The 20802-nt window shown below is 35.0% G+C and overlaps 1 protein-coding gene across 1 annotated transcript in view; it reads left to right on the forward strand.

Annotated features, from left to right (window-relative positions):
* The window catches only part of PJA2 (praja ring finger ubiquitin ligase 2), a 113190-nt gene that overhangs the window by 46001 nt on the left and 46387 nt on the right, over window positions 1-20802 (forward strand). The window contains 3 exon segments of the mRNA XM_044662489.1: window positions 7641-7841; window positions 8656-9706; window positions 18866-19048. Coding sequence (XP_044518424.1) covers window positions 7643-7841; window positions 8656-9706; window positions 18866-19048 — 1433 coding nt within the window. The 5' untranslated portion in view covers window positions 7641-7642.

Below are 20802 nucleotides of genomic sequence, written 5' to 3' on the forward strand. Positions count from 1 at the left end.
CAGTCTGTTTCTAAGGCAACTCTTTCAAAATTTCATTGTATTGTATCCTACTCATTCTATCTGAAAGATTAGGAATAATGGTGGCTGGATAGAACATTTCAGGGGGCTGCATGTGGCCCCGTGCCCATCACTGGTCTAGGGTGATTTTAAATGGAATTTCTCTTTCTAACTCTTCCTGTGGAGTTGTGGTGGAAATATATAGAAATGCTGAGGATTTATGTGGGTTTATTTTGTATCCTGCAACTTTGCTAAAGTTGTTGATTATTTCTACTAGCTTTTTAGTTGATGTCTAGGATTCTTTAAGTAGACCATCATATCATCTGCAAAGAGTTTGGTCTCCTCATTGCCTATTTTAATGCCTTCAATTTCTTTTTCTTCTCTAATTGCTACTGCTAGTGTTTCTAGTACAATGTTAAATAAGAGGTGATAATGGGCATCCTTGTTTCACTCCTGATTTTATTGGGAAGGTTTCTAATTTATCCCCATTGCAGATGATACTTGTTGATGGTTTTAAATATGTATATTATTTATTATTTTTAGGAAAGACCCATCTATTCCTATACTTTCTAGTGTTTTCAACAGGAATGAGTGTTGTATTTTGTCAAAGGCCTTTTCTGCATCTGTTGAAATAATCATGTGATTTCTGTTGGTTTGGTTGTTGATATGGTCAATTATGTGGATGGTTTTCCTAATATTAAACCATCCTTGCATTCCTGCTATAAATCCCACCTGATTATAGTGAATAATCCTCGTGATAACTTGCTGAAGTCTTTTGGCTAGATTCTATTTAAGATTTTTGCATCTTATGTCCATTAAGGAGACTGGTCTGTAGTTTTCTTTCTCTGTTTTTGGTCAGCCTGGCTATGGAATCATAGTTTGTGTACCATATTTGTACCATAAGAGGAAATTAGTAAAACTCCTTCTTTGCCTATTTTATCAAATCATTTGTCAATTTTTCAAATAATAATATTGGGATTAGTTGTTCTCTAAATGTTTGATAGAATTCACTTGTGAATCCATCTGGCCCTGGGGATTTTTTCTTAGGGAGTTCCTTATGGCTTGTTCAATTTCTTTTTATGAGATGGGATTGTTTAAGTATTTTATTTCCTCTTTTGTTAATCCAGGCAATTTATATTTTTGTAAATGTTCACCTATTTCATCTAGATTGTTATATTTATTGCCATATGATTGGGCAAAATAGTTCTTAATACCTTAATTTCCTCTTCATTAGAGATGAGGTCGCCCTTTTTATCTTTGATACTGTTAATTTGATTTTCTTCTTTCTCTTTTTATTAGATGTAATAGGGGGATTTTGATGAGGTATGGGATGTGTAACTGAACACCCCACTTGATAGATACCAATGGCTAAAGTAGCGGACTCCTCGCCCCCTACTGGGAAGACCTCAAAGGGTTTAATCCTTGAAGATGCTCCCTAGAAAGGAAAGACTGTAGTGAGGTTGTTAAAGGAAGATGTTAGAAGGAAGATGAGACTCTAATGGACTGGGTCCGCAGTGCCCTATTCAAACGGCTTTTTTCCTTCAAGATGGAGTTTGTACTTGGCTTCCCCTCAGTCCCTCAAATGTCACCTCCCACTCTCAAGGTAACTGTTCTGAAGTATGACTAACAAACTAACAAGAATTTATTAAAAAAATAAATGAATTCAGGGTTCAAGGGAAAGGGTATTTGGGGATCAACGTTAGAGGGGAAGGGGATAAGTTTCACTAACAACTATAGTCTTCTCCCCAAGAGAACAGCACTGGACTACTTCTGAGGCTTGGTCTCAGTAGCTGACTCTCTTCCCCCTACAATCTCCTATCATTAATCTCTAAACTAATATAAGAGAGAAGTAACTGGGATAAATGAATTAGCAGGATCTGAGAAAAATCCCCCAAACCCACTTCCCCCAGGAGTCCAAGTTCTTGGGTCGAACTGGAGACTGCTGTGTCAAAAGTTTTCTTGAATAGTAAATTGAAGTTTGTAGAAATTGATGCAGGTTGTGCTGATTTCCAGATAATCTCTAATATAGGGGTACAAAGGAGGAAGATTCACACAGGATCCACCCAACCCAACCACCCTTCAACCAACCCCTTGGTCCCCAGTAGGTTCAGGAGTGAAGTGACAGGTGAGAAACTTCTCCTTCCCTGCTCCTCCTTCATATTCCGATCTTCTAGCACCATGGTAGGGCTGTTCCAAGTTCCATTCCATCTCCAGCTGTATACATACTTGGCTCCCTTTGCAAAATTCAATCCACATAGTTACATAGACAAGTGATGGACAAACTACACCTCCACACTACTTTATTTATTTTCTTTGTTTTTTCAAAATACCAACTCCTAGTCTCATTTATTAATTTCATATTTCTTTTACTTTCAATTTCATAAACTTCTTTTATTTTCAAGATTTCCAATTTGGTTTTTATTTGGGGATTCTAAATTTGTTCTCTTTCTAGTTTTTTAAGTTGCATGTCTAATTCGTTGATCTCTTCCCTCTCTTATTTGTCGATACATAAATTTCACACTCAGGAATATAAATTTCCCCCGAGTATTACTTTATGTGCATCACATAGATTTTGATTTGTTGTTTCCTCATTGTCATTTTCTTCAATGAAATCAGTAATTGTTTCTTTGAATCACCCGTTTTGAAGAATTAGACTATTTAGTGTCCAATTAATTTTAAATCTACCTTTCCATTAACCATTATTGATTTTTATTGCTTTATGGTCTGAAAAATTGCATTTAGTATTTCTACTTTTTTGCATTTGTTTGTAATGTTTTTATGTCCTAGTACATGGCCAATCTTTGTGAATGTACCATGTGCTGCTCAAAAGAAAGTGTATTCCTTTTTGTCCCTACTTATTTTTCTCCAGATAGCTATTAACTCTAATTTTTCTAGGATTTCATTCATGTCTTTTACCTCTTTCTTATTTATTTTTGGTTTGATTTATCTAGGTCTTATAGAGGAAGGTTCAGGTCTCCCACTAGTATAGTTTTACTATTTCCTCCTTAAGCTCTAATAGTTTCTCCTTTAAAAAATCTGTATGCCATACCAATTGGTATATACATGTTGAGTACTGATATTTCTTCATTATCTATACTGCCTTTTATCAGGATGTAATTATCTTCTGTAATGGTGAGGCACCAGGGATGTTAAAATGTAACCTAAATGGTTTGTGGGTTCACACTGGGTTGAAGGAGAGACAGGACTACCCAGGATAGGGAGACCAGGGTTCACTGCCGAGCTTTTAACTGACACAGGAATGGCAGTTGGCCCAATGGTCACCCAGCTCCCCCTAGGCCAGGGTCTATGGAACCAGGAGGCAAAGTTAAAAGTTTATACAGTTTTATTGAGGGAAATAATAATTGAAGGATGGGAATAAGGGATTCTAATTGACCTAAGCCAGGCAGGGCCCAAGGGAACAGTGCTGAAGTCACAGGGAAGGCTCCTCCAAACCTGGTTCCAGCCAGGTTTGGTTAGCACAGCTAAAGGGCCTGAGGGTGGCTTTCAACTGGGATCTCACAATAATCCAAGGATGGTCACAGGATGCCAAGAGCCAACTCCAGCAGGTGATCCAAGGTACCCAGGTAGGGAGAGTGAGTTTGAAATGCTGTCCACCAGATCCGAAACCACTTCCCCACTTGGTGCAGCTCTGCAGGTCTCTTGTCCACTTGCTGAAAGCCTCCACCACTCAGGATCCCAGGGAATCTGGATGCAGTTTTTCCCTAACTCTTGAGATCTCCCAGGGTTAGCAACAGTTATGTCCAACCCCTAATGGAGTCTCTCTCAGAGCACAAGCCCACTTCCTACTCCTTCATTCCATCTTGGAATCCTCTAGCTCTTCCTGCCAGGTTCAACACTAACACTAATTAATCTTCCTCACAACACTTCCCTATCTCTTTTAACCAGATCTAGTTTTACTTTGGCTTTTTCAGATATCATGATTGGGAATTCTGCTTTCTTTTTCTCAGCTGATGCCCAATAAAGTTTGCTCCAGCCTCTTACCTTTACCCTGTGTGTGTCTAACTGCTTTAAGTGTGTTTCTTGTAGACAGCATATGGTAGGATTTTGGTTTCTAATCCACTCTGCTATCTTTTTCTGTTTTATGGATGAATTCATCCCATTCACATTCATTTATGATTGCCATCTGTGTATTCCCTATCATTTTGATTTCCTCTTTTAGTCCTGCCCTTTCTTATTTCACTATTTACCTCTATACCAGTGTTTAGCTTTTAATCAGTCCCCCTATTCCCCACCTTATTTTATTTTCCTTTCTACCCTCTCCCTTATTTCCCTTTTATTTTTCTTTAAGGTCTATTAAATGCCCCCCCATTCTCTCCCTTTTAATACTCCCCACTCCATTCCCCACTTTGGTTTTTCCCTCTCAACTTCCCCATAGGATAAGATAGAATTCTATACCCCAGTAGATCTGACTGCTCTCAGAACTGATTCCACTGAGAGTAAGGTTTAAGTATTAGCTATTACCACTCTATTCTTCTCCTCATAATAGAATTCTTCCCCCCCTCCCCACATACCTCTTTATGTGGTATAATTTATCCTATTTTTCTTCTTCCTTCAATTTCTATTGGTGCCATCTTCTATTACCCCCCCTTTTTTTTAAATTATTTTTTAGAAAAATTTTCCATGGTTACAAGATTCATGTTCTTATTTTCTCCTTCACTCCCCTAATCCTCCCCCCCCCCCCCATAGCTGACATACATTTCCACTGGTTTTAACATGTGCCATCGATCAAGGCCCATTTCCATATTATTGATAGTTGCATTGGTGTGGTCGTTTCAAGTCTACATCCCCAATTATGTCCGCATCAACCCATGTGTTCAAGCAGTTGTCTTTCTTCTGTGTTTCCACTCCTGTAGTTCTTCCTCTGAATGTGGGTAGCATTCTTTTCCATAAATCTCTCAGAACTGTCCTGGGTCATTGCATTGCTGCTAATACAGTAGTTCGTAACATTTGATTTTATCACAGTGTATCAGTCTCTGTGTACAATGTTCTCCTGGTTCCATCACCAGCATATACCACAATTTGCTCAGCCATTCCTCAATTGAAAGGCATACCGTCATTTTCCAGTTTTTGCCACTACAAAAAGTGTGACTATAACTATTTTTGTGCAAGTCTTTTTATCTATGATCTCTTTACCTTCCCTTTTTTTTACATATCATCTTAAATCACTTAGCACCCCAACCTATGCCTATGAATAATTCTTCTATCTACTGTGATAATGAAAATTATTTTTGAGTGTTACAGATATCATTTTTCCATATAAAAATATAATCAATTTAACCATACTGAAGCCCTTACTTTTTTTCTCCCCTTTCTTATTTAACTTTTTATGGTTCTCTTGAATTTTGTATTTGGTCATCAGATTTTCTATTTAGTTCTGGTCTTTTCTTTAGGAAAGCTTGGAAATCTTCTGTTTTATTAAATGCCCATACATTTCCCTGAAAGCATATAATCAGTTTTGATGAGTAGGTGATTCTTGGTTGTAGACCCAATTCTCTTGTCTTCTGGAATATCATATTCCAAGTCTTGAGGTTCTTTAGTGTAGAGGCTGCCAGATCCTATGTAATCCTAACTGGGGCTCCTTAATACCCGAATTATTTCTTTTTTGCTGATTGCAATAGTTTCTTCTCGGCTTGGATGCTCTCGAATTTGGCAATTACATTCCTGAGGGTTGTCTTTTGAGGATTTAATGTAGAGGATGATCTGTTGACTCTTTCAATGTCTATTTTGCCTTCTTGTTCAAGAATATTAAGGCATTTTTCTTGGATAATTTCTTGTAATATTATGTCAAGGCTTTAATTTTTTCCAGGCTTTTAGATAGATCTGTTTTCTAGGTCAGTTGTCTTTTTAATGAGTTATTCATGTTTCCTTCTATTTTTTTCATTCTTTTGACTTTGCTTTATTAGTTCTTGCTGTATTGTGAGATCATTACTTCTACTTGCCCAGTTCTAGTCTTTAAAGACTGATTTTCAGCTATGATCTTTTTATTTTCCTTTTCGGTTTGGTCTATCCTGCTTTTTCATGGCTTCTAGCAGGTCAGTTCTGTTCTCCAATTTGCTTATTACTTCATTTGATTCCTGTGCTTCTTTTTCCATGTGGGAAATTTTGTTTTTTAAACTGTTCTTTTCTTTTTTAATTACTTTCATTTCTTTTTCCCACTTTTCTTCCCATTTTTCTTCTATCTTTCTTACTTGGTTCTTGAACTCCTTTTTGAGTTCCTAAAGAGTGTGACCAATTTCCAAATTTTTTGGGAAAGTTTGGATATATTTGCTTGTTTGTCACTCTCTGCTGTTGCTTCTGTATTTTGTTTTTTTTCTCCATAGAAATTATCCAGGGTCAAAAGCTTTTTCTACTGTTGCTTATTTCTTTTGCTACTTGTGGATTGTGGTTCCTGCATGCTGGTGGACTTTGATGTCTTAGCTTCTGTCTTGGTATTATCTTTCCTTCCCAGCCAGTAGTCTGAGTGAGGAGGGCAGGCAGTTTTTTGTGTTGCGAGCTTTCAAGAGTTTTGCCTTAAGTTATTCCCTGTTGCCTCTGCTATGGCCGATCCGCTTCTGCCCAGTCTCCATGCTCTGCTGCCCAGGCTTCACACTCTTCAGCCTTGGGTCCCAAGTCTCACTGCCAAAGCCTTGTACTACCCTCAGGGGTAAGTCTCAGCCAGCCCTGAAAAATTTAGAGATTGCCTTGGCCCTCACTCTGACTCTGGCACAATAGGTGGCATGGGGGAGGGATGATCAACTTGAGCTTTCATGAGTGTAATTTCTCCCCCTTATAGTGTGGAAATCCCCAAACTGCCTATCTTTGAGGCTGCAGCCCATGGGAGTGCCCCTTTACTTATCTGATTTTGATTTCTGTCCTTTTGAGATGCTTTGTATTGTTTGGTTGGAAGGAGATTCCAGGAGTTCCTGCCACTTCATGGCAACCTTAGCTCTGCCTCTTAGTTGCAATTCTAAGTTACCTTTCTAATATCTATTTGAATTTATAGTATTTTGAAGTAGATGTGCTATTTATTATAATACTATTCATTATCCATTACTATACATAAACCCATGTACTTTATTTCTTTATCTTTAAAATGAGAATATTTGACCAGATGATCTCTGAAATCTTTTCCAAATCTGAATCTAAGTGAAATCAGCTTATAATATTACTATGTTTACAGTTAGATAGGGTAAGTTATTTATTTTTACACCATGGAAATAAAACTACACTATCCTATTATGATATATAGCTAAAATATTTTTGATATTGATTGAAATTTTTTAATGTCTTAGTATTATCTAAATTAATTTAGATATTAAAAAATAATCGCCTTTACCCCCATTCTTCTATATCAGTGGAGTCAAACTCAAATTGAAATGGGGTCCACTAATCCATACTTGAGGATCTCTGTAGGCTACATATTGACTTAGTAATGGTATCTGACTTACATGTGTTTTTATTTCTTTTGTTATATCTTTCCCAATTTTGTTAAATATTTCCAAATTCCTTTTTTATCTGGTTTAGACTCTACTTGGGAGCATATAGATGGTGGGCTTATGTGCTTGACATCTTTTTCTAGATAAGACATTTTCTTCTTTCTTGCTAAATTATTTAGACATTTCCATTTTTTCATACTTTTTCAGCAATGGGTCAGGAATCTGGCAAACCTACCTGGCCAAAACCGGCTGGAGGCTATCAGACAATAACAGGCAGGAGATATGGAAGAAGACATGCATATGTCAGTTTTAGACCATCTTTAACCAATCAAGAAAGGAGCTCAAGTGAACAGAGTGCTGAATGTGAAGGATTGGAATTAGATGATGTTCAAAAGAAAAAAGCATCATGTGAGTAGTGATATGATTATTTCATGGATTATTAATAGTTAATTTTTAAATATTCTTTGAGATTATATATAATTATAGTTCACTATTTTCAGAAATTCTAAATGAACTCAGCTCTAAACATTTTACCTCAGGGCATATTTTACAATCAGATTTAATATTTTTATTCTGTGATTATAAAAGAGTAAAATAGGCCAAATGATTAAAATACAGTTAAACTGTCATAACAGTAAATACATTTTTGCCCCTCCAAAAGAGTGATCAGACTGTTTCTATAATTATGGAACCCCTTAAAGTTTTAAGATATAGTTTGGTGTGCTGAAACACCAAAGGACTAGGAGACCCCGGTTTACTGAGTAATTAGTTTTGTGATCCTGGGAAAATCAATTCACTTCTCAATCTTAATTTCCTCATTTGTTAAAATGAGAAGTTGGAACAGGTCTCTGAAGTTCTTACCAGTGACCAAGCGGTCAGTCTAGGTTGTCTAGTTTAGCCTCTAAACCTCACAGAAATAACTCTTTATCAGCTCTGACAAGTTATTGTGACTTGTGTCATTGTGACTCTTAGCAAGCTAATCACTCAGGTTTCTAGTTAGACTTGTGAGAGACTTCCCCAACAGTAGATGAATTTAGGGAAGTACTCATTTTGGTAAAATAGTTGAAGAAGCAAGTGAACATTTTAGGTAAGTAACTTGTAGAGCCTTATTCAAAGACTTAAGGGGTTACATGATTGGTGTAGCGTTCTCATTATTTATTTATTATTGAATCAAATCTTATAACCTTGATCTAAATCTATTTTCTTACATTTTCCTATGAAGGCTGCAGTCCACTGGTTCAAGTTCGCCCTGCATTATCAGGCATACCTTTGTTAGAGAATGCTGGAGCTGAAATTCCCATTTGTAGAGCAGCACTGACTCAAGCTCCTGAGACGAGTCCATCACCATTTTCTGCTATACATCATAGTTTGGAAGGCAATGAGACTACAAGGAGCAGTTTGAATCTTGATAACAGTTCTGCACACTCTTCAAGGTATACTCCAAGAAAGTATAATGTTTCATATGTCAAAAACGGAATTGCTTTTGTAAATAGTGACTCTTATGAGCCAGACAGCAGTGATGGAGAAGACAGTAGCCAAATTGGTATTTCCACAGTAAAAATGGAAACTGGCAAATTTCAGGAAACATTGGATCATATGCTATGTGACCTGGAAAAAGGGGTAGATTCTCTCAGTGGTTTACAATCTAAATTTTCCACTTATAATTTAAGAGAAGGGTTTGAAGAAAGAACCCCAACATCATTAGTGAAATATTCTAGTAGTGATACTGAATTTATATGTCACAATAACAGGACACTTGAGAGGTCTTCGGCTGAAGATGAAGCTGTTGCAAAGAAATACCTAAACTATTCCAATTGTGAGAGACAGAGGAAAAATTTAATTGAAGTTCCAGTCAGAACTCCGGTGGATGTCCATTATGAATTAAATACTAGTGATGGAAAAAAGGACCAGGGAAATTTATCTGAATTGGTAGTAAGGCCCAAAGTTAGAAAACAGATAGGTTCAAGCCAGTTGGACAGGAAAAATCTTTTTAATAGTGATGAGGATGAAAAAAACAATGTTGAGAGGTGGCAAGAGACCTCAGAAGCTGAGGAAATCCATTCAGAAGGTCTTTTGAGAAGCTTGAAAGAAAAAAATAATTCAAGCATGTTCTTTGACCCAAGAGACTATGAAGGTGCACAAAAGAAAATGAAATATAATCAAATTAAACCAGAAAATGTAACCGTACAAGAAAGGCAAGCCATTGTAGATGATAACACCTTTTGGAATAGTTTTGAAGATTATTGCAAATACTACTACACAGGTGAAGATAGGTAAGCTTTTCCTCTCAACTAGAAATAGAGTTCTTATTATATAATTGTGTTGGATGGAATTATTTTACCAAGCATGAAGCATGAAGAGAATGAGTTATTACACAGACAAAAGGGAAACAGACCCTGTTCTCAAGGAATTTGAGTCCTAATTGGGAAGACTCTTATATAAATAGTAAATGTTAGTTTACTAAAGTGTTTGATTCAGTCTAACAAATACATAAATATTTGCATGCCGCAGATGCTAGATAACCTTGGCTGAGAAAGCTCTAACAGTTTTGGGGGGAAGAGAATGATTGTTACTATCTGGAAAGCCCCCTTTTAGAAGGTAGTCATTGTGTTTAGATTGATAAGTAACTCTGTCTGCAATGACCATATTCTGAATTTTTCCAGAAAGGAAACAAAACAAATTATTTTTCTTTGTGTTTACTACCCTCAAACCACAGTGGGGTAAAGGAAGTTCAGTCAGTTACACATTAATGGAAACTTTCTTTGAGCCCCTGCTGAATTTCATTATTCTTACAGCCTAACTTCTTTTAGGTCAACTTTCTTTTTAGCCTTTGACAATTGGGCCATTGCTTATTTGCATAGTTTTATTGAATGGTGGAATTTACTGCTTTCCTCTTATGTAGCATTCTCTAATCTGTCCGGAAAAGATAGTAAAAAACAAAATACTACCTTACATTAAATTTGAATCATTAGGTTTGCTTTATTTCATAGTCTAAAATGGTAACCCAAATATTTGTTTCCTTGAGATATAGAATATAAAAAATGACTTTTCAAAAAAAGAGTTAAAATTTCATTGCTATTGTTTTGAAGTAGTTGAAGTAGACACAGGTCATTGTCTAAAATACTAGATGATGGAACCTTAACATTGCAGGACTTACTTAGATATGTGGAAATCTGCAAAATCAGGCTTCTTTTATGCATTCCACAGAATGTGGTATAAAAATGAATTACAATATAATTCAGAATTAATTTTACATATGTAAACCTTTAGCTAAAATATTGCATACTTTACTAAAAGTTGGTCTATTGTAGAACATTTTTGTTTTAAAGAAAAGAGAAACTTAGTTCATTAACCATGAAAATTGGAAATTCTTGCTTAATTTGCCTGCTTAGCTGATTTGCTTCCCCCCACCCCCAGCTAACATTTTTGGTTTCTGAGTACTTCTGATTGCATTGGACAGTAGCTAATTTTTTGCTAGAAACAATTAAATGTTCTTGGCAGAATAACAGTTTCTGGTTGTGGGAATTTTCCCCCTCCTAAACCAACAAAAATTTCATATTTCCTCTGAATTTTTATCTTCATTGTTCTTTGGTAGAACATATGATTTTTAAAAAGGGAATGGTTCTTTATGTACTATTTTCTTATAGTCTTACAGTGTCATGTCACTCCTGGTTTAAAATTTATTGATTATATATTTAGTGAACTCTTATAGGCTGAGGGATATATAGATATGAATAACTGTCCCTGCCTAAGAAGAGTTTATATTCTAATAGGTAAATAAAAGTGAATTTGTTAAGTAACCTCAGGCAAATTGCCAACCAAGAGAAATGGAAACAAGGTACTATTGCTCTCTTAAAATTATTTTCTAGCATAATATTTGGTTAACAGAACTTCTTTTGCCTTTTAAATATTGAATCTTTAGTGTCATAGGAATTCACAGATTTATAGATTTCTAATTGAAAGGGATCTTTGAGCTCTTGCAGTTTGGTACCTTTCTCAGAATAAAACTTAATAAATTTCCTTAATGTACTTCTTAAATAGTATTGTTAAACACAAGATTTTATTTTGGAAAAGTAAGTCTTGAAGATAGGAGAATGGTGAGTGGGGAGGCTTCTCCGGTTGAAAGAAACTCTTATTTTTTTCAGGCTTGTTATTAATGTATTAACTTATATAACCTACATTTGACGAGCTGTCTCAAATTCTAAATGAGTCTAATTTTGTAGCATTCTGACTTAAGCAGGTATATTGAAACATCAGAAACATTTGATATTTCTTCCAGAAATTTACAAAAAAATAAAAGCATAAAAAAGAATAGAGTAGTACCTGTAACTGAGCAAGCCATTAGTAAAAACAAATATGTATTTTAGTAATTCACTTCAGTAGCCTCTATAATTTCTAAAAAGTAATTCTATTTTTCTTTTTTATCCCCTATTTTACTTTAATTTCTCATATCTTTCCTACTCCCTGCTTTGACTTTGTTTCTGGTTCTTCTCTTAGTGCAGCCTCTTCTGTTTAAAAGTATTTATATTGGTGAAGAGGAAGCATAGATTTCTCCATAAGCACTCTTGAGAAAAGAAATATGAATGATTCAAGCTTCACTTAACATTTAAAGTTATTTCTTCCTTTTTTGCTTTGTTTTGTAAAAAATTTAGTGGTTTAGCTTCTATATTTTTGCAGGCATGTTTATGTATAATAGTTATAAGGGAAAGAATGCTGATCTAGAGCCTAGCTAAACTAGATAGTTAGAGATTATAGGAATTATATATATTACCTTCTGATATATTTCATTTAAAAATGTAATCAAAGTGGTTATTTTCTTTAGATATTTACATATATCTTAATAAATGCATGATCCTTTTTTCTTCTGAAGTAGTACCCCCTAAGCATTTACCTGAATGAAATCACAACTGAAATATAAAACTCTCAGGGGTAAAAGCAACTCTATCTGAAATTGCTATGGGCTGTTTGAAGGAACTGAAGCAATTCCTATTAAATTAGAATTGCAAAAAAGAATTTTGATAACCTGAACACAATAACCGGGTTTGGAATTGGGCCAGAAAGCTAGAGTTAATATCCTATTCATATAAAATGAGAACTTCAGTAACCACGTGGAACCAAGACCTTGATTTTTGTTTTATTTGCTTTCAAAAAGCTGATTACTCTGAACTTAACAAACAGCAAATAAAATGAGCATTTTTACATATGTAGTTGGACAGAAATTTTTTTATGAAATTTCAAGTCTCTGTTATGTATAGCTTACATTTCATTTTATAAGTTCAACCTATACCTCTCAGAGCTGTTTTATCTCTGCTTATTTCTGACCTTCCTCTTCTCCAAAGACCTTGATTTAGAAGACCTTTTCTATATAATCTTAGCCTCTATGGACAAATGCTCACAAAATGTGATAATATGCTTTTTAAAAATAGCAAGCTGCACAAGGATGACTGGATTTTAAATTCATTCATTGAATCTTAGAATACTAGAGTTGGGAAAGAAGTCTTCTTTTCCTAATCTTACCTGAAGTACAAGTTCCCTCTAAAGCATTTGTGACAAATATTTTTTAAAATCTCCTATGAACAAGGGAGTGTTTTGTAAATTCTGGGGATATAAAGATATATAATAAATAGTTCCTAACCTCATAGATTACAGTTTACCATACCAGTAACATAACATTTCACTTATTTGAAATTCAGCAATCTGGCAAACTAAACTATCCAGGAAAAAGCTAGAAACCATAAAATAAGCAAGAAAGGCTCAATCTAAAACAGATAATTAACCATGGCAAAATGTATATTTAAAATTTTTATATTCTTTTATTACATAATGACTGTCACAAAGTCTATGTACTTAAAAACGCATGTACTTTATTCATAATTTGTATTATTATCCCCACTGAAAACTTATTTTATGTAAAATTCTAATAAGTTTGGTTATCTTTTTCCCCAAAATAATTCAGTTGTTCCTCACAGTCATTCTGTGTAATAGGTGTATTTTTTTTATCTACGTTTTACATTTAAGGAAACAGACATCTTCAGTGATTTTCCTAGTCATACAAATTATTATGTATCTATGATAGAAATTGGACCCAGATTTTCCTGATGCTAAATTTAGAATTCTATTATTTCAAACCCATAACATGGCAATATTAGCAAATTACAAAGGAGAAATGGTCTTTGAAAAGTAGAAACCTTGCCCGTAGTTAGAATTTATAGCTTCCAGCTATGAATAGACCAGGGGTAAAAGGCAGATTCATACACGCCATGGAAGTCTGGAACCATAGCAGCAAACATTTACTAAGTGCTTATTACATGCCAAGCACTGTTCTAAATACTGAGGATACAAAAAGAGGAGGAAAATATCCCTTGCCTTCAAAGAGTTCGCAACCTAATTTAAGCAGAGTCAACAGTCTAACAAATATATACAAACAAGCTATATACAGAATAAACCAGAAATAATTAAGAAAATGAAGGCACTAGATTTAAGAGGGTTTGGGAAAAGCTTACTGTAGAAAATGATATTTTCATTAGATCTTAAAGGGAAGCCAAGGAAACCAATAGGTGAAGATGAGGAGGACAAGAATTCCAGGCATGGGGCAGTCAGAGAAAATTGCCAGAGCCAAGAGATAGAATGATTTTGATTATGAAATAGCAATGACTTCAGGGCCACTGAATACATGATGTGTGGAATAAGGTGTAAGAAGACTAGAAAAGTAGATGGGAGCTAAGTTATGAAGGGTGTGGATACTAGACAGGATTTTTTTTTGTTGTTCTTGGTCCTGAAGGTAATAGGGAACCATTACATTTTATTAAAGGGGAAATTGAGGGGGAAGGCCAAGAATGACATAGTTCAACTTGTACTTTAGGAAAATCAATTTGGCACCTGAAGTGATTAGATCAGAATGGAGAGAGATTTTTGAGGTATGCCATCTCACTAATAGACTATTGCAGTAGTCTAGGCATGAGATTGCAAAGGTGAAATCAACATGCCTTGGCAACAAATTGAATAAGAGATAGTTAGAGATAGTTTGGGAGCCTATGGGACTGGGAGGATGGTGATGCCCTTTAAAAGGAAAAAGGTAATGAGTTTAGTTTTGGAATGTCGAGTTTAAGATCTCTACTAGACATCCAGTTCAGAGATGTCTAAAAAGCAATTAGAGATCTAAGGGAGCTTAGTAGAGAGTTTGGAGCAGGATAGGTAGATTTGAGAATCATTAACCTAGAGATGGCAATTAAATCCTTGGGAGCTTTGCCATCTGAGTGAAGTAGTGTAGAGGGAGTAGAGAAGAGGACTTAGGACAGAATGCTGTGTGGCACTGACAGTTAAAGGGCTTGATCTAGATGAGGAACCAGCAGAAGAGACTGAGAAGAAGCAGCCAAATAGCTAGGAGAAGAACCAGGGAGAGTAGTGTCCTGAAAACCTAGAGGGAAAAGAGTATTAATGCTGAGAGGGTGATCCAGTACTGTTAAAACAACATTTTGACTTCAGTAATAAGTGAGAACATCATATTTCATAGCATAATTTGTTGTTATTCAAGCATTTCAGATTCATGACCTCATTTGGGGTTTTCCTGGCAGAAGTACTGGAGTGGTATGCTGTTTCCTTCTCCAGCTCATTTTACAGATGGTGACACTGAAGTAAACAGGATTTAGTGACTTGCCCAGGGTCACCCAGCTAGTGCAGGTCTGAGGCTGGATTTGAACTCAGGAAAATGAGTCTCCCTGATTCTGGGCCTTCCCTCTATCCACCATGACACCTAGCTGCCCGAAAAGTGTAATTAGTGGTCATAATAATGACTCTCTGATGGTTTCTGGATATATGATGTTAGGTAAGTCACATAACTTCTCATTACCCTCAATTTTCTTTTCTATATAAATAAGTCCAATACCTGTGGTATCTGCCTCATAGTGTGAGGCTTAAGTGAAATAATATACATAAAATGTTTTGCAAGCTTAAGAGCCTTATATAAATATCATTTATTACTTTCCACTAAACTACTTTTGCAATGCTTTATCATGCCATGTGACAGTGGTTTCTTAAGTTTTTGCCTGTTCATTTAGATCTTACCAAGGTAGAAAAGAGTCAAGTGTATTTATACTGTCATATGGAGGGAAATTGATAAACTGTCAAATATAGTAATATAGACATCATGTCTGTCAACCTAGTTTCAACTCAGATAAATAGACTATTAGGTGATGGATTTTTCCTTCATGGAAACCATGAAGCATGAAATGGTCCTAGAAGTAGTGTAAGTAGTGTCCACACCATTTGAGTTCACGAGTCCTCTAAAGTTTAAGTTGTTCCTAAAAGCAAGGAATAATATAATAGGTTTTAGAAAAGATTCTGTCCACAATGACTGAAAGGATTTAAAAAAATTTTAAAGATGGAAACTGAAAATACAGACCAATCCATTCCACAATACAAAATACGAATGGTCTTCAAAGCAAACTACTATCCTGTTTTTGCTTAAATAGTGAACATGCATTAAAATCTCTTATGCCTAAAAAAACTTAATTTCTTTTAGAATATTCACATAGTATTCTTATAGGGCAGAGTAGTTTTTTTTAAAATCCTACAATCCTTATAGTTAAATGTCATTCGCCCTTATTATATCCTTTCTAAGTTATATAACTTATATATAATAATATCCCCAACATGATTCAAGATCAGGACATGACTGTTTCAACTTTGATTCTGTTAAAGATCTTCCCAGAGTAAATTTCTTAGGACCACAGAATTATTTTTTTTAGTGTAGTTTACCTACCTCCCTTTGCAATATTCTTACTAATAGCTGCCCCTCTCTCAAATGCCCTCCTAAATGATTAGTAAACTAAAATCAGCCAGTTTCTATTTAGCTATTTATCATTTGTCCTGGATAAGTGTTTATTTGTAAAACTATTTTAAACTATTTATTTAAATAACGATTCAATGATTTTGAACATTTTTAGTGAGAAGAGAACCCATTTTGGGGGGAAATTAATCTTTGAGGACAGTTTAGAAAAAAAGCAACTTAAATTCATTTCTCCTTACTCAAATTGATTTGCAATTTCATCTATATGGATATGCTTTCCAGCAACAAAGGTTATATCCCATCTGCCATACTCATCTTGTGTGAACTTTGTGCATAAGTTCCCTACAGTAAGACCATCCAAACATGATGAAGGCCTTCCTTGCTTTTTCAGCATAACAGGTACCATATACCAGTGAAGCACATGAACTGGCTATTACTTTTCCTTCTTGCCTTATGAGTTGCTTATCTTCTTTGATATTACTTTTTTGATGACATCCTTTACTCTGATTCTTCTTTGTAGTTCTTTGTTGTATGTGGCAACCTACTCACATCCACTATGTGGCTTCTCCATTGCCTTTTTAACTTGATACTTATTTTAAATTATTCATAAAATCTTGTTTTTTATGGCTTATACCAATATAACATCACTGGAAAAATGTTTTTCTTAGAGACTGAATTCTTAGAGACTGAATTAGAGACTGAATAATGCTGAATTCATGTTTTTCAAACCTGAGACAAGGAACTTTAAAAAAGGGTCGTTAGGGGACAGCTGGGTAGCTCAGTGGATTGAGAGCCAGGCCTAGAGATAGGAGGTCCTAACTTCAAATTTGGCCCCAGATGCTTCCCAGTTGGATGAACCCTGGGCAAGTCACTTAACCTCCATTGCCTAGCCCTTACCACTCTTCTGCCTTGGAACAGTATATATTTTGTGTATAAAGAGAATGTAAAAAAATTTTCTTTAAAAAGAGCAATCACTATTGTTTAGCCAGCCTTTTTTAAAATGTTCTCTTTATTCTTTTGCATAGAAGTCATTTTAAACAATTATTTTCAATCTCCACTCTCCTCCAGCCCTCAATTCTTTTGAATGGACTTTATTACTTTATGAAGGTAATTAGAGCCATTAAGTTTGAGCTTTCCCATCTCTGTCTCAAAATACATTTGTATCTTCACCCATTCTCTCTTTCCTCCTTTATCAAAGAAAAAATTGTCCCTTCTTTCCAAAATTTATTCTTCTGCTTTTTCCCTCACCTTTATGTGCTCCTGTTCCTTGAAGATCTCACTATTTTTCTGTCTCTGTTCTCTTAAGCCTCACCTTTTTCATATACTTTTCCTTGTACAACAGGCAGACGTATTGGTTTTTGACCACTGGAACTTTCTTTGTATTGATATTTGAGTATTTTCAGAAATCTTGAAAAATACTAGCCATGGTCATCTATATTTTATGCTGCTGCTCCTGTTGCTGCTGCTACTGCTATTATGATTACTACTACTACTACTAATATTTTTGTACATAGGATTTACATAGCACTTTAAAGTCTTAAAAACATTCTACATGTGTTATCTTAGTTTACTCTTAACAACAACCCTGTGAGGTAGGTGCTATTATTATACCCACCTTACAGATGATGAAATTACTAAGGCTTGGAGCAGTTAAGGAGTTACCTAAGGGTCACCCAGCTAATGACACTTGTCTGAGGCAAAATCTGAACTTGGGTCTTACTGACTTCAGGTTCATGTACTCTATCCTTCGTACCGTGAAAGGGAAGTACTCTTAACTGTGATAAAGGAAGATAAATTATTCCCCCAAGTCGTAATTGATTATCATAAAATTGCCTTGTCTTTCTCTAAAAAAGAAGACTTAGTAGAAAATGTTAAGACTTTTATAAAATTTGGTAATGATTTAATTTTTGTGAGTGGGTAGGGATAGTAATCATAGGCACATCAGAAAGTAAATGACAGTAATGGCTTACCTAATGATCTCAGAGTTTCTTGTTTGCTTTGGAGAGAGGGTTGTTGTTTGAGTCACAAGAGAATTTTACATATAGCCAAGCATGATTCAAACCAGCTGGGAGACCTTCACATATCAGCCATAGTTCTTCCAGACAGCAGTACTTGTTACTACATTCTGGATCCTTTGGGCCCCATGCATTGCAAATTACCCCTGCTATTTCAAAGATCAGGCTAATATTGCTGTTTTATTGGTATCATCATTGGTTCATGCTACAAAGGGTAAGAAGAAAATTTAATCTAAATATTTAAAATATTACTATGTTGAATGCATATTTAATTTATATTTGGGAAATTACATTTTTAAAAATGTATTTGAAATCAGTTGAAAAATATAAATAAACTAATCAAGATATTATGAAATCACAGCCACGAAGAAAAATATAAATGAAAGTTTTGTACAATTTGCTTCATGCTGTTTTCATTTTTAGCATGTTTACTTTTTTCTAAATATATTTGTGTTGTTAGATTTATGGAAAATACATTCAAATTTGCATGTGATTAGTTTAAATAAATCTTTCTAATTTTGTGTTATAACAAACTGCACTCTTCTGTATACTATAACATATGGTTAAAACTATAAGACATTACATATGTAATGATGACTAGTTATTTTCTGTCTGTTATAAATTTGCAGTTCAGAATGCAGTGATGGAGAATGGTCTGCTTCTTTGCCTCATTTTTCTGCTAGAGAAAAAGATCAGTCCTCGAGTGATGAAAGCTGGGAGACTCTACCAGGAAAAGAGGAACATGAACCTGAGCTTCAGAGTAGTAGTAGTGGTCCTGAAGAGGATAACCTAGAATACTCTTTCCAAACAGGGTATGTTGCATTGAGCTTCCTTCTCCCTTCCTCCCCCCATATATATGGAATATGTGTGTGTGATTCAAGGGAATGGAAATTTTATTGTTAATATACATATATACTTAATATCAATTATTTTTAAGGTTAAAAATGTTACATTGCCACCCCCTCCCTCCCCAAATATCAACAAATTATCCGGTTTTGAGATAGATTAAATTGAAGACATGTAAGATTTTTAGTTACATATTTTGAATAGTTATGTTTTCTGACCCTAGTAATAATACCAATTCTTAATTTAGAAATGTATATTTTGGGTGAAATTATTGTAATGTATTGCTTTTAAAAATGAAATCTGGGGGCAACTGGGTAGCTCAGTGGATTGAGAGCCCGGCCTAGAGACGGGAGGTGTCCTAGGTTCAAATCTGACCTAAGACACTTCCTAGCTGTGTGACCCTGGGCAAGTCACTTGACCCCCATTGCCTACCCTTACCACTCTTCTTCCTTGGAGCCAATATACAGTATTGACTCTAAGACAGAAGGTAAGGGTTTAAAAAAATAAAAATAAAAGTGAAATCTGAGTTATATAAATGATAAGGGGGAGAGGGGCTTAGAGATTTCATTTTTATTGAGTTGCATGTATCATTGACAGAAACTTTTCAGGTCAACTGGGAAGTTCCCTAAACTGATTAAATCACAAACATCTATTAACACTATCAGTAATATATGCCAAGCTAACACATGAGATCAGGTAGGGTGGAAATAGCCTTAGAATTGCCTTTCTTGCTTTTGCTACTCCAGCAAGAGAAAAAGGGAGGCATCTGCTAGAGGGACTACACTAACCTCTTGTTTATACTTTGGGTATCCACAATCGAGAGTTGGCATTCTAAACAGGATGGTCTGGCAATATACAAGGAAATGATTCTGGGGGGTAGGGAAGAGAAGTATCTGCAATTCTTTGTTATAATAACTTCTTTTTTCAGTTTTCTCCCTCTACAGGTAGTAAATTCATATCTTTCTATTGTATTATTTATCTTCCTTCAGCCTTATTTTCCTCAACTTATTTACAGAGGTAGTTGCCATTATTTTTTAATGAGGTATCAAGGTGCTTCAATTAGGATTATATTAAAATCTATTTGCATTTCCTAAGCAGGTGGAGGAAAGCAGATCAAGCATATATTGAGTGGCATTAGGAGGCCAGCTTTGGATGAAAAGGGTACACAGATAATATAAAACCTCAATAATTCACATAATTTTAAGTAAAAAAAAAATAAGTAAAAAATTACCACTAGTAAACTATGGTTTAGATGAACTAGGATACATTTTTCTCCTATTTTGCATTTGAATGGCTAGTAGCATTATTACTGAAATAGAAACTTTCAGATATAATTTGGGATAAAACCTATCTTTTTAGATATGTGACCTTGGGCAAATCACTTAGCATGTCTCAACCACGGAAATCCTAGTCTTTAAAAATGGGAATAATAATAACACTTACCTCACATGGTTGTTTACAAGGTTCAAACAAAGTCATATGTATAAAGTATTCATAAGATATATAAATTAGTTTTAATATTATAAAGATGTACTTTTAAAAAGTACAGTTAAATTGTTTTTAACTTTAATCACAAGTTCAATTCATTGTGTCATTATTAACCTATAAATATGCACGACTATTTTATAGCTATTAGGAACTCATCTTTGAGAATATGCATGGTACAGGATATCTCAAGAGTCTCAGTGAAGTTTTAAATTTTAATAGCTTTAAACTGCAC

The sequence above is a fragment of the Gracilinanus agilis genome, chromosome 1 (assembly GCF_016433145.1).
Source record: "Gracilinanus agilis isolate LMUSP501 chromosome 1, AgileGrace, whole genome shotgun sequence".
Classification (NCBI taxonomy): domain Eukaryota; kingdom Metazoa; phylum Chordata; class Mammalia; order Didelphimorphia; family Didelphidae; genus Gracilinanus; species Gracilinanus agilis.